At 59.1% G+C, this 12,398-nt stretch overlaps 1 protein-coding gene across 1 annotated transcript; it reads right to left on the reverse strand.

Annotated features, from left to right (window-relative positions):
• Positions 1-592: 592 nt before the first annotated feature.
• Positions 593-12,064, reverse strand: LOC134171575 (syntaxin-3-like). Its single transcript, XM_062633962.1, has 7 exons — positions 11,818-12,064; positions 10,468-10,535; positions 9,262-9,370; positions 6,833-6,906; positions 6,616-6,750; positions 4,440-4,550; positions 593-686 (listed from the first exon to the last, which is right to left on the reverse strand). Exons 1-7 carry the CDS (start codon positions 12,062-12,064, stop codon positions 609-611), a joined length of 822 nt encoding a protein of 273 aa, XP_062489946.1. The 3' UTR covers positions 593-608.
• Between the last annotated feature and the right edge of the window lie 334 nt (positions 12,065-12,398).

Below are 12,398 nucleotides of genomic sequence, written 5' to 3' on the forward strand. Positions count from 1 at the left end.
ATGGGGGTGTCCCCATCCCGCTCCCCAGGACCCTGATTAAAAGCTTCCCGAGGGATGCGCTGCTCCGTGGGCAATGGGGAGCGCCGTGGGGCCTCGGATGGGGCGGCCCTTTATGGCTCTTGAGCCCGGTGTGATGGCTTTATTGGGGAGCAGGCTGGAGCCGCGCACGCCAGGGGATGGGAGAATCCCCATGGATATGGGGAAGCTGCTCCGAGCACGGGTGGGATGGGGAGCAAAGGAAATAGAGAGGGGGGGGGGAACCTCGGAGCCTTCCCATGGGGATGGGAGGGAGCCGGGATGCAGGGGTCTCCGTTCCTCCGGGATGCTCGGGGTTGGGGACACACACAGCAAGGTCCCGGTGCGCTCCAATGGGATCATCCTGGAGCAGGGGAAGGCCACCTGGAACGGGGAGGAGGATGAGGACCAGCGGAACCCCGGCCCCATCCCTCCTTAATGTGGGGCTGCCCCCCAAGTCCGTGCTGGTGCTTTGGGGTGAATCCCACCCCCTCCAGTGAGGCCAGGTCCCGTTCCCCCCCCTCCATGGGGTCCAATCCCATTCCCTGGTGATCCCGGTGTGGGCTCCATCACCTGAGGGCAGCGGGATGGGCTCAGGCGAAGATGCTGCCGATGCTGGAGGCCAGGATAACGGCGAGGATGATGCAGCAGAGCATGATGAGGATCTTCTTCTGTGGGGCAGGGGAAAGAGGGGCACCGTGGGGTGCTGGGAATGGCCAGGACCGATCCCGATCCATCATGGAATGGGCTGGGATAAAGGGAAGCTCGAAGCTCATCCCAGCCCAACGCCTCGCTCCAAGGCCCTATGGCCAACCTGGCCCAGGGATGGGGAACGTCCCATTGAATCCATGGGGAATTCTGCTCTGGAAGGGATGAGGGGTCCCAAACCCTCATCCCGATGCTGCTCCCCCCCCCTCAAGCATCCCGTTGTGCAATGGGAGTTGGGTACCACCACATCCTCCTGTCGCTGTGGGTCCAGCACGGATATCAAGGCGCGGAGGGGGCAGTGTTCCCAGCCCCATAGGGATGGGGGGCAGCAAAGGCAGAGCCACCACCCCCCCACCCCCCAAGCCCTGGATTCCCATCGCTCATCCCATGGGATGCGCGCCGCCGGCTCCATCCCCATGGCGATGGGGGTCCCAAGGGGATGGAGCAGCGGAAGGGGGGGGGGGTAAGGGGTCGAGCCCCCTTCCCGTGGGGATAAAGAGGGGCTGGAAGGGGAATTGCAGTGATGGGGTCGCGCCATGGGGGGGGGGTGTGGGGTGGGATGTTGGGAATGAGGAGGGAAGGGGGAGGCGTCCCCATGGCAGGGAGGGAAGGGGATGAGGGGCTGCAGGGATGTGGGGGGGGCAAGCATGGAGCAAATCCAGGCCCTGAGCCCCATAGAGCCCTGAGCCCCATAGAGCCCTGAGCCCCATAGAGCACTGAGCCCCATAGAGCCCTGAGCCCCATAGAGCCCTGAGCCCCATAGAGCCCTGAGCCCCATAGAGCCCTGAGCCCCATAGAACTGAGCCCCATAGAGCCCTGAAACCCATAGAACTGAGCCCCATAGAGCTCTGAGCCCCATAGAACTGAGCCCCATAGAGCCCTGAGCCCCATAGAACTGAGCCCCATAGAGCCCTGAGCCCCATAGAACTGAGCCCCATAGAGCTCTGAGCCCCATAGAGCTCTGAGCCCCATAGAACTGAGCCCCATAGAGCCCTGAGCCCCATAGAGTCCTGAGCCCCATAGAACTGCGCCGCATAGTGCCCCATAGAGCCCTGAGCCCCATAGAACTGAGCCCCATAGAACTGAGCCCCATAGAGCTCTGAGCCCCATAGAACTGAGCCCCATAGAACTGAGCCCCATAGAGCCCTGAGCCCCATAGAACTGCGCCGCATAGTGCCCCATAGAGCCCTGAGCCCCATAGAACTGAGCCCCATAGAACTGAGCCCCATAGAGCTCTGAGCCCCATAGAGCACTGAGCCCCATAGAATTGAGCCCCATAGAGCCCTGAGCCCCATAGAGCCCTGAGCCCCATAGAACTGAGCCCCATAGAGCCCTGAGCCCCATAGAACTGCGCCGCATAGTGCCCCTTAGAGCCCTGAGCCCCATAGAACCCTGAGCCCCATAGACCCAGAGCTCCATAGTGCCCCATAGAGCCCTGAGCCCCATAGACCTGAGCCCCACAGACCCTGAGCTCCATAGAACCCCATAGACCCTGAGCCCCATAGACCTGAGCCCCATAGAGCCCCACAGACCCTGAGCCCCATAGACCTGAGCCCCACAGACCCTGAGCTCCATAGAACCCCATAGACCCTGAGCCCCATAGAGACCTAAATCCCAAAGAACTGAGTCACACAGTGCCCTGAGCCCCATAGAACTGAGCCCCATAGTGCCCCATAGAGCCCTGAGCCCCATAGAGCCCTGAGCCCCACAGACCCTGAGCCCCATAGACCCTGGGCCCCATGCTGACACCGTGCTGGCACCATCCCATTGTCTCCACCCCCCCCCCCTCCATGGGGCTCTCCTGCCCCCTCCCACACCCCAGCCCCATGGGGCCCATCTCCTGTCCAGCCCCACAGCGAGCCACCCCCCTCACCCCATGGGGGCTGATCAGCCCTGCCCCACACATGTGGGGCGTAGGGGCAGAGCTGCCAACCCCATGGAGCCATAAAGGGGGGGCTGGGACCAGTTGGGGGTCACTGGGGGGGGGGGGGAGAGGTGTTGGGGTGGTTTGGGGACATGGGGGGGCTCGGGGGCACTGGGATACAGGGGGAGGTGGGGCTGGGGTCATAGGGGGGCACTGGGGTGCATTGGGGGCTATGGTAAGGCCGTTGGTGGACACTGGGGACACAGGGTCTATGGGGGGACACTGGTCTCTATGGGGTGACGGACGCTGTCTATGGGGTGTTCAATGCTCTCTATGGGGTGACGGACGCTCGCTACAGGGTGATGTACACTATGGGGTGATGGATGCTCTCTATGGGGTGTTCAACGCTCTCTATGGGGTGACGGATGCTCTCTATGGGGTGGCGGCCGCTCGCTATGGGGTGACGGATGCTCTCTATGGGGTGGCAGCAGCTCGCTATGGGGTGTTCAATGCTCTCTATGGGGTGACGGATGCTCTCTATGGGGTGGCAGCAGCTTGCTATGGGGTGTTCAATGCTCTCTATGGGTGATGGATGCTCTCTCTGGGGTGTTCAATGCTCTCTATGGGGTGACGGCCGCTCTCTATGGGGTGACGGATGCTCTCTATGGGGTGTTCAATGCTCTCTATGGGGTGATGGCCGCTCGCTATGGGGTGACGGCCGCTCTCTATGGGTGATGGACGCTCCCTATGGGGTGTTCAATGCTCGCTATGGGGTGACGGATGCTCTCTATGGGGTGTTCAATGCTCTCTATGGGGTGACGGCCGCTCTCTATGGGGTGACGGATGCTCTCTATGGGGTGTTCAATGCTCTCTATGGGGTGACGGCCGCTCTCTGTGGGGTGACGGATGCTCTCTATGGGGTGTTCAATGCTCTCTATGGGGTGACAGATGCTCTCTATGGGTGATGGACGCTCTCTATGGGGTGTTCAATGCTCGCTATGGGGTGTTAAATGCTGTCTATGGGGTGGCAGCCGCTCGCTATGGGGTGTTCAATGCTCTCTATGGGGTGATGGCCGCTCTCTATGGGGTGACGGATGCTCTCTATGGGGTGTTCAATGCTCTCTATGGGGTGATGGCCGCTCGCTATGGGGTGTTCAATGCTCTCTATGGGTGATGGACGCTCTCTATGGGGTGTTCAATGCTCGCTATGGGGTAGTGGCTGCTCGCTATGGGGTGACGGCCGCTCGCTATGGGGTGTTCAGTGCTCGCTATGGGGTGTTAAATGCTGTCTATGGGGTGACGGATGCTCTCTATGGGGTGACGGCCGCTCGCTGTGGGGTGACGGATGCTCTCTATGGGGTGGCAGCAGCTCGCTATAGGGTGTTCAATCCTCTCTCTGGGGTGACGGACGCTCTCTCTGGGGTGACGGACGTTCTCTATGGGGTGACGGCCGCTCGCTATGGGGTGTTCAATGCTCTCTATGGGTGATGGATGCTCTCTATGGGGTGTTCAATGCTCTCTATGGGGTGACGGCCGCTCTCTATGGGGTGACGGCCGCTTGCTATGGGGCGTTCAATGCTCTCTATGGGGTGACGGATGCTGTCTATGGGGTGATGGATGCTCGCTATGGGGTGTTCAATGCTCTCTCTGGGGTGACGGATGCTCTCTATGGGGTGATGGATGCTCTCTATGGGGTGTTCAGTGCTCGCTATGGGGTGTTCAATGCTCTCTATGGGGTGACGGATGCTCTCTATGGGGTGGCAGCAGCTTGCTATGGGGTGACGGATGCTCTCTATGGGGTGTTCAGTGCTCTCTCTGGGGTGGCGCCCGCTCGCTGTGGGGCCGTGCTCACCCTCCGGGCCTCGCTCTGGTACTTCACGGCCTTCTTGGTGTCGGCCACGGCGCGCTCCACGAAGCCCACGGACTGGTCCATGTTGCTCTCGATGCGGTCGATCATGGAGCCCTGGGGGGGGAGAGGTGTGGGGTGAGCACCGGCACCGCCCCCCAACCCCCCCGCCGGGCACTGGGGATGGAACCTGCCATGGGGCAGTGCTGAGCCCCGGGCGCCTCCACTGCGGGCCTGGGGGGTGAGCCCCATTGCCAGGGGGAGGTCCCTGCTCATCCCATGGACCAATCCCTGCTCATCCCATGGACCAATCCCTGCTCATCCATGGACCAATCCCTGAGCATCCATGGACCAATCCCCGCTCATCCCATGGACCAATCCCTGAGCATCCCATGGACCAATCCCTGCTCATCCCATGGACCAATCCCCGCTCATCCCATGGACCAATCCCTGAGCATCCCATGGACCAATCCCTGCTCATCCCATGGACCGATCCCTGCTCATCCCATGGACCAATCCCCGCTCATCCCATGGACCAATCCCTGCTCATCCCATGGACCAATCCCTGCTCATCCCATGGACCAATCCCTGAGCATCCCATGGACCGATCCCTGCTCATCCCATGGACCAATCCCTGAGCATCCCATGGGCCAATCCCTGCTCATCCCATGGACCAATCCCTGCTCATCCCATGGACCAATCCCTGCTCATCCATGGACCAATCCCTGCTCATCCCATGGACCGATCCCTGCTCATCCCATGGACCAATCCCTGCTCATCCCATGGACCAATCCCTGCTCATCCCATGGACCAATCCCCGCTCATCCCATGGACCAATCCCCGCTCATCCCATGGACCAATCCCCGCTCATCCCATGGACCAATCCCTGCTCATCCCATGGACCAATCCCTGAGCATCCCATGGACCAATCCCTGCTCATCCCATGGACCAATCCCTGCTCATCCCATGGACCAATCCCTGAGCATCCATGGACCAATCCCTGAGCATCCATGGACCAATCCCTGCTCATCCCATGGACCAATCCCTGAGCATCCATGGACCGATCCCTGAGCATCCCATGGACCAATCCCTGCTCATCCCATGGACCAATCCCTGAGCATCCCATGGACCAATCCCCGCTCATCCCATGGACCAATCCCTGCTCATCCCATGGACCAATCCCTGCTCATCCCATGGATCCCCGATCCCTCATCCCATCCCATCCCCCCCACACCCATCTCCCCATTGATCCCATGCCCATCTCCCCATTGATCCCACACCCATCTCCCCCTTGATCCCATACCCCCCATGCCCATCTCCCCATTGATCCCATACCCCCCACACCCATCTCCCCATTGATCCCATACACCCCATGCCCATCTCCCTGTTGATCCCACACCCATCTCCCCATTGATCCCATACTCCCCATGCCCATCTCCCTGTTGATCCCATGCCCATCTCCCCATTGATCCCACACCCATCTCCCCATTGATCCCATTGATCCCATGCCCATCTTCCCATTGATCCCACACCCATCTCCCCATTGATCCTGTACACCCCGTGCCCATCTCCCCCTTGATCCCATACCCCCCACACCCATCTCCCTCTTGATCCCATACACCCCACGCCCATCTCCCCCTTGATCCCACACCCATCTCCCCATTGATCCCATACCCCCCACACCCATCTCCCCACTGATCCCACACCCATCTCCCCATTGACCCCACACCCATCTCCCCATTGACCCCACACCCATCTCCCCATTGATCCCACACCCATCTCCCCCTTGACCCCACACCCATCTTCCCATTGATCCCACACCCATCTCCCCTTGATCCCATACCCCCCATGCCCATCTCCCCACTGATCCCACACCCATCTCCCCCCTGACCCCACACCCATCTCCCCATTGATCCCACACCCATCTCCCCATTGATTCCATACACCCCACACCCATCTCCCCCCTGACCCCATGCCCATCTCCCCATTGATCCCATACACCCCATGCCCATCTCCCCACTGATCCCACACCCATCTCCGCCCTGACCCCGGTCCCATCTCCGCCTTGCTCCCATACCCCCCACACCCATCTCCCCACTGACCCCACACCCATCTCCCCCTTGATCCCACACCCATCTCCGCCCTGACCCCGGTCCCATCTCCGCCTTGCTCCCAGCCCCACCTGGTTCTCCACCAGCATGGCGATGTCCACGAACATGTCGTGCAGCTCCTTGATGCTGCTCTCCAGGCGCACGATGTCCTTGTGCCGCCCCTCGATCTCGCTCAGCGCCTGCTTCGACATCTGCGACTCCATGATCTGGGGGGTGTGGGGTGGGAGCTGTGGGTCAGGGATGTGGGGCTGCACCCCCCGGTACCCGCCCCACCGATGTGGGGCTCACCCCCGCAGTGAAGATGGACGGGTTCCCGCTCTCCAGCATCTCCTCCAGCTCCTCGTCCGTCGTGTTCTTACCGGCTGCGGGACGAGGGGGTGTGGCGTGTGTAAGCCCCGCCCACCGCGGGCTTGGCCCCGCCCACTTTCTCAATGGGCGGAGCTGCAGGGACAAGCTCCGCCCCCTTGGTGGAGGGGGGGGGGGGGCGTGGCCTGAGGGGTTGGCTCCGCCCGCTTCAGTGCAGGGGAAAAACGGGGGGGGGGGGTAGGGGTTGGCTCCGCCCACTTAGCAAAAGGGGCGGGGTCTGTAGGGGTGGTGGTTCCATCCCCTGTCCCGGGGGTGTGTGGGGTCTATGGGATCTATAGGGCCTATGGGATCTATAGGGCCTATGGGGTCTATGGGGCCTATGGGATCTATGGGGTCTATGGGATCTATAGGGTCTATGGGGCCTATGGGATCTATAGGGTCTGTGGCATCTATAGGGTCTATGGGATCTATAAGGCCTATGCAGTCTATGGGATCCATGAGGTCTATGGGATCTACAGGGCCTATGGGATCTATAGGGCCTATGGGGTCTATGGGGCCTATGGGATCTATGGGATCTATAGGGTCTATGGGATCTATAAGGCCTATGCAGTCTATGGGATCCATGAGGTCTATGGGATCTACAGGGCCTATGGGATCTATAGGGCCTATGGGATCTATGGGGCCTATGGGATCTATAGGGTCTATGGGATCTATAAGGCCTATGCAGTCTATGGGATCCATGAGGTCTATGGGATCTACAGGGCCTATGGGATCTATGGGGTCTATAGGGTCTGTGGCATCGATAGGGTCTATGGGATCCATGAGGTCTATGGGATCTACAGGGCCTATGGGATCTATAGGGCCTATGGGATCTATGGGGCCTATGGGATCTATGGGGTCTATGGGATCTATAAGGCCTATGCAGTCTATGGGATCCATGAGGTCTATGGGATCTACAGGGCCTATGGGATCTATGGGGCCTATGGGATCTATAGGGTCTATGGCATCTATAGGGTCTATGGGATCTATAAGGTCTATGGGGTCTATGGGATCTATAGGGCCTATGGGATCTACAGGGTCTATGGGATCTATAGGGTCTATGGGGTCTCTGGGATCCGTAAGGCCTATGCAGTCTATGGGATCTATGGGGCCTATGGGATCTACAGGGCCTATGGGATCTATAGGGCCTATGGGATCTATAGGGTCTATGGCATCTATAGGGTCTATGGGGTCTATGGGATCTATAAGGTCTATGGGGTCTATGGGATCTATAGGGCCTATGGGATCTACAGGGTCTATGGGATCTATAGGGTCTATGGGGTCTCTGGGATTCGTAAGGCCTATGCAGTCTATGGGATCTATGGGGCCTATGGGATCTATAGGGCCTATGGGATCTATAGGGTCTATGGCATCTATAAGGCCTATGCAGTCTATGGGATCCATGAGGTCTATGGGATCTACAGGGCCTATGGGATCTATGGGGTCTATGGGATCTATAAGGTCTATGGGGTCTATGGGATCTATAGGGCCTATGGGATCTACAGGGTCTATGGGATCCATAGGGTCTATAGGGTTTATGGGGTCTATAGGGTCTATGGGGTCAATGGGATCTCTCGGGCCTATGGGATCTATAGGGTCTATAGGATCCATAGGGTCTATGGGATCTACAGGGTCTATGGGATCTACAGGATCTATAGGGCATATGGGATCTACAGGGCCTGTGTGATCTATAGGGCCTATGGGATCTATAGGATCTATGGCATCTATAGATCCTATGGGATCTACAGGGCCTATGTGATCTAAAGGGTTTACGGGATCTATGGGGTCTATAGGGCCTAAAGGATCTATAAGGTCTATGGGGTCTATAGGGCCTATGTGATCTATAGGGTCTATGGGATCTATAGGGTCTATGAGGTATATAGCATCTATGGGGTCTATAGGGCCTACAGGATCTATAGGGTCTATGAGGTCTATAGGGTCTATGGGATCCATAGGGTCTATGGGGTCTATAGGATCTATGGGGTCTATAGGGTCTATGAGGTCTATAGGATCTATAGGGTCTATAGGGTCTATGAGGTCTATAGGATCTATAGGGTCTATAGGGTCTATGAGGTCTATAGAGTCTATGTGATCTATAGGGTCTATGGGATCTATGGGGTCTATAGAGTCTATGTGATCTATAGGGTCTGTGGGGTCTATAGGGTCTATGTGATCTATAGGGTCTGTGGGATCTGTGGGGTCTATAGGGTCTATGTGATCTATAGGGTCTATGTGATCTATAGGGTCTGTGGGATCTGTGGGGTCTATAGGGTCTATGTGATCTATAGCATCTATGGGGTCTATGGGATCTATAGGGTCTATGGGATCTATGGGGTCTATGGGATCTATAGGGTCTATGGGGGGGCACGCACTGATCTCGAGCTGCCGCTGGATCCGGCCCTTGCTGCGCTCCCGGAAGTCCACCTGCGCCTCATTGTACTTGGTCATCACATCCACGAACTTGCGGGACAGCACCGAGTGCTGGGGACATGGGATATGGGATATGGGGACACCCTGGGTATGGTGCATCCATAGGGACAGCACTGAGTGCTGGGGACATGGGATATGGGGACACCCTGGGTATGGTGTGTCCATAGGGACAGCACTGAGTGCTGGGGATGGGCACATGGGATATGGGGACACCCTGGGTATGGTGTGTCCATAGGGACAGCACCGAGTGCTGGGGACATGGGATATGGGGACACCCTGGGTATGGTGCATCCATAGGGACAGCACTGAGTGCTGGGGACGGGGACATGGGATATGGGGACACCCTGGGTATGGTGCGTCCATAGGGACAGCACCGAGTGCTGGGGATGGGGACATGGGATATGGGGACACCCTGGGTATGGTGCGTCCATAGGGACAGCACCGAGTGCTGGGGATGGGGATGGCTGGGTATGGTGTGTCCATAGGGACAGCACTGAGTGCTGGGGACATGGGATATGGGGACACCCTGGGTATGGTGTGTCCATAGGGACAGCACTGAGTGCTGGGGACATGGGATATGGGGACACCCTGGGTATGGTGTGTCCATAGGGACAGCACTGAGTGCTGGGGACATGGGATATGGGGACACCCTGGGTATGGTGTGTCCATAGGGACAGCACTGAGCGCTGGGGATGGGCACATGGGATATGGGGACACCCTGGGTATGGTGTGTCCATAGGGACAGCACTGAGTGCTGGGGACGGGGACATGGGATATGGGGACACCCTGAGCACAGCACCTCCCTGGTCCCTGCGGGACAGGACCCAGTGATGGGAATGGGGACAAGAACATGGGAATGGGGACAGGGACGTGGGGATGGGGACATCCTGGACATGGCACCTCCCTGGTCCTAAGGGAACAGGACCCGAGTGCATGGCGCATCCCATGAGCTGTATTCCATGGGGACAGGAGCATGGGGCTGGGATGGCCGGGCAGTGCTGGGGACATGGGGGACAGGAAGCTTGGGAGCAGCCAGGTGTGGTGCGTGTGGGATAGGGGACAGGGATGGGACCCCGGGAGGTGCCGCATCCCCATGCCCATCCCATTGGGAACAGGCTCCGTGGTGCCGCGTGGGGACCGGGGCTCACCTGGGACTTGCGGATGCGCAGGTCAGCGGAGGAGCGCACCTCATCCTGCTCGATGCTGCGCTCCATACCTGGGGGGCAGGACCCGGCCCCTCAGGGACCTGCCCCACGGCCATGGGGTATTCCCTGCCTCCCCATAGGGACATGGGAACAGCGATGGGGACAGGATGGGGACATGGGGACGGTGATGGGAACAGGATGGGGACAGTGATGGGGACAGGGGAACAGCGATGGGGACATGGGAACAGTGATGGGGACATGGGGACAGTGATGGGAATAGGATGGGGACAGTGATGGGGACATGGAGACAGCAATGGGGAAAGGATAGGGACATAGGGACAGTGATGGGGACAGGATGGGGACAGTGATGGGGACATGGGAACCGTGATGGGGACAGGATGGGGACAGTGATGGGGACATGGGGACAGTGATGGGGACAGGATGGGGACAGTGATGGGGACATGGGAACAGTGATGGGGACATGGGAACAGTGATGGGGACAGGATGGGGACAGTGATGGGGACATGGGAACAGTGATGGGGACAGGATGGGGACAGTGATGGGGACAGGATGGGGGCATGGGAACAGTGATGGGGACATGGGAACAGTGATGGGGGCAGGATGGGGACAGTGATGGGGACAGGATGGGGGCCTGGGACCAGTGATGGGGACATGGGAACAGTGATGGGGACAGGATGGGGACATGGGAACAGTGATGGGGACATGGGAACAGTGATGGGGGCAGGATGGGGACAGTGATGGGGACAGGATGGGGGCATGGGAACAGTGATGGGGACATGGGAACAGTGATGGGGACAGGATGGGGACAGTGATGGGGACATGGGAACCGTGATGGGGACAGGATGGGGACAGTGATGGGGACATGGGAACAGTGATGGGGACAGGATGGGGACAGGATGGGGACAGGATGGGGACATGGGAACAGTGATGGGGACATGGGAACAGTGATGGGGACAGGATGGGGACATGGGAACAGTGATGGGGACATGGGAACAGTGATGGGGACATGGGAACAGTGATGGGGACAGGATGGGGACAGTGATGGAGACATGGGAACCGTGATGGGGACAGGATGGGGACAGGATGGGGACATGGGGACAGGATGGGGACAGGATGGGGACAGGATGGGGACAGTGATGGGGACATGGGAACAGTGATGGGGACAGGATGGGGACAGGATGGGGACATGGGGACAGTGATGGGGACAGGATGGGGACATGGGAACAGTGATGGGGACAGGATGGGGACAGGATGGGGACATGGGAACAGTGATGGGGACATGGGGGCAGGATGGGAACAGGATGGGGACAGGATGGGGACACGGTCACTCACTCTTGAGTTTGTTGCGGACGCTGTTGGCCATTTTCTTGATGTCTGCTGTCAGCTGCTCCAGGTCATCTTTGGTCTCTGTAGGAGGAACCACAGCGGGAATGGGAATGGGAATGGGATGTGTGACACTGTTGAGACCACACAGAGCCACGGGATGGGGTAGGGATGGAGGACACCCATGGGTACCACATGGGACGGGGATGCAGGACAGCCATGGGTACCACATGGGATGCGGATGCAGGACACCCATGGGTACCACATGGGATGGGGATGTGAGGACACCCATGGGTACCACATGGGATGGGGATGCAGGACACCCATGGGTACCACATGGGATGGGGATGCAGGGCACCCATGGGTACCACATGGGATGGGGATGCAGGACACCCATGGGTACCACATGGGATGGGGATGCAGGACACCCATGGGTACCACATGGGATGGGGATGCAGGACACCCATGGGTACCACATGGGATGGGGATGCAGGACACCCATGGGTACCACATGGGGTGGGGATGCAGGGCACCCATGGGTACCACATGGGGTGGGGATGCAGGACACCCATGGGTACCACATGGGATGG

Source organism: Pezoporus occidentalis, unplaced genomic scaffold (genome assembly GCF_034315485.1).
Source record: "Pezoporus occidentalis ecotype Australia unplaced genomic scaffold, CSIRO_AGI_Poc_V1 ctg1123, whole genome shotgun sequence".
In the NCBI taxonomy this organism is placed as follows: Eukaryota; Metazoa; Chordata; class Aves; order Psittaciformes; family Psittacidae; genus Pezoporus; species Pezoporus occidentalis.

Excerpts from the sequence above, each read along its gene's own strand:
- LOC134171575 (XM_062633962.1), bottom strand. The coding sequence starts at position 12,064 with ATGGGTGTCCTGCATCCGCATCCCATGTGGTACCCATGGCTGTCCTGC. Across the intron at positions 9,371-10,467 it reads TGCGCATCCGCAAGTCCCAG|CACTCGGTGCTGTCCCGCAA; the intron begins GTGAGCCCCGGT and ends CCATGTCCCCAG. Across the intron at positions 687-4,439 it reads ACCAGAGCGAGGCCCGGAGG|AAGAAGATCCTCATCATGCT; the intron begins GTGAGCACGGCC and ends CCTGCCCCACAG.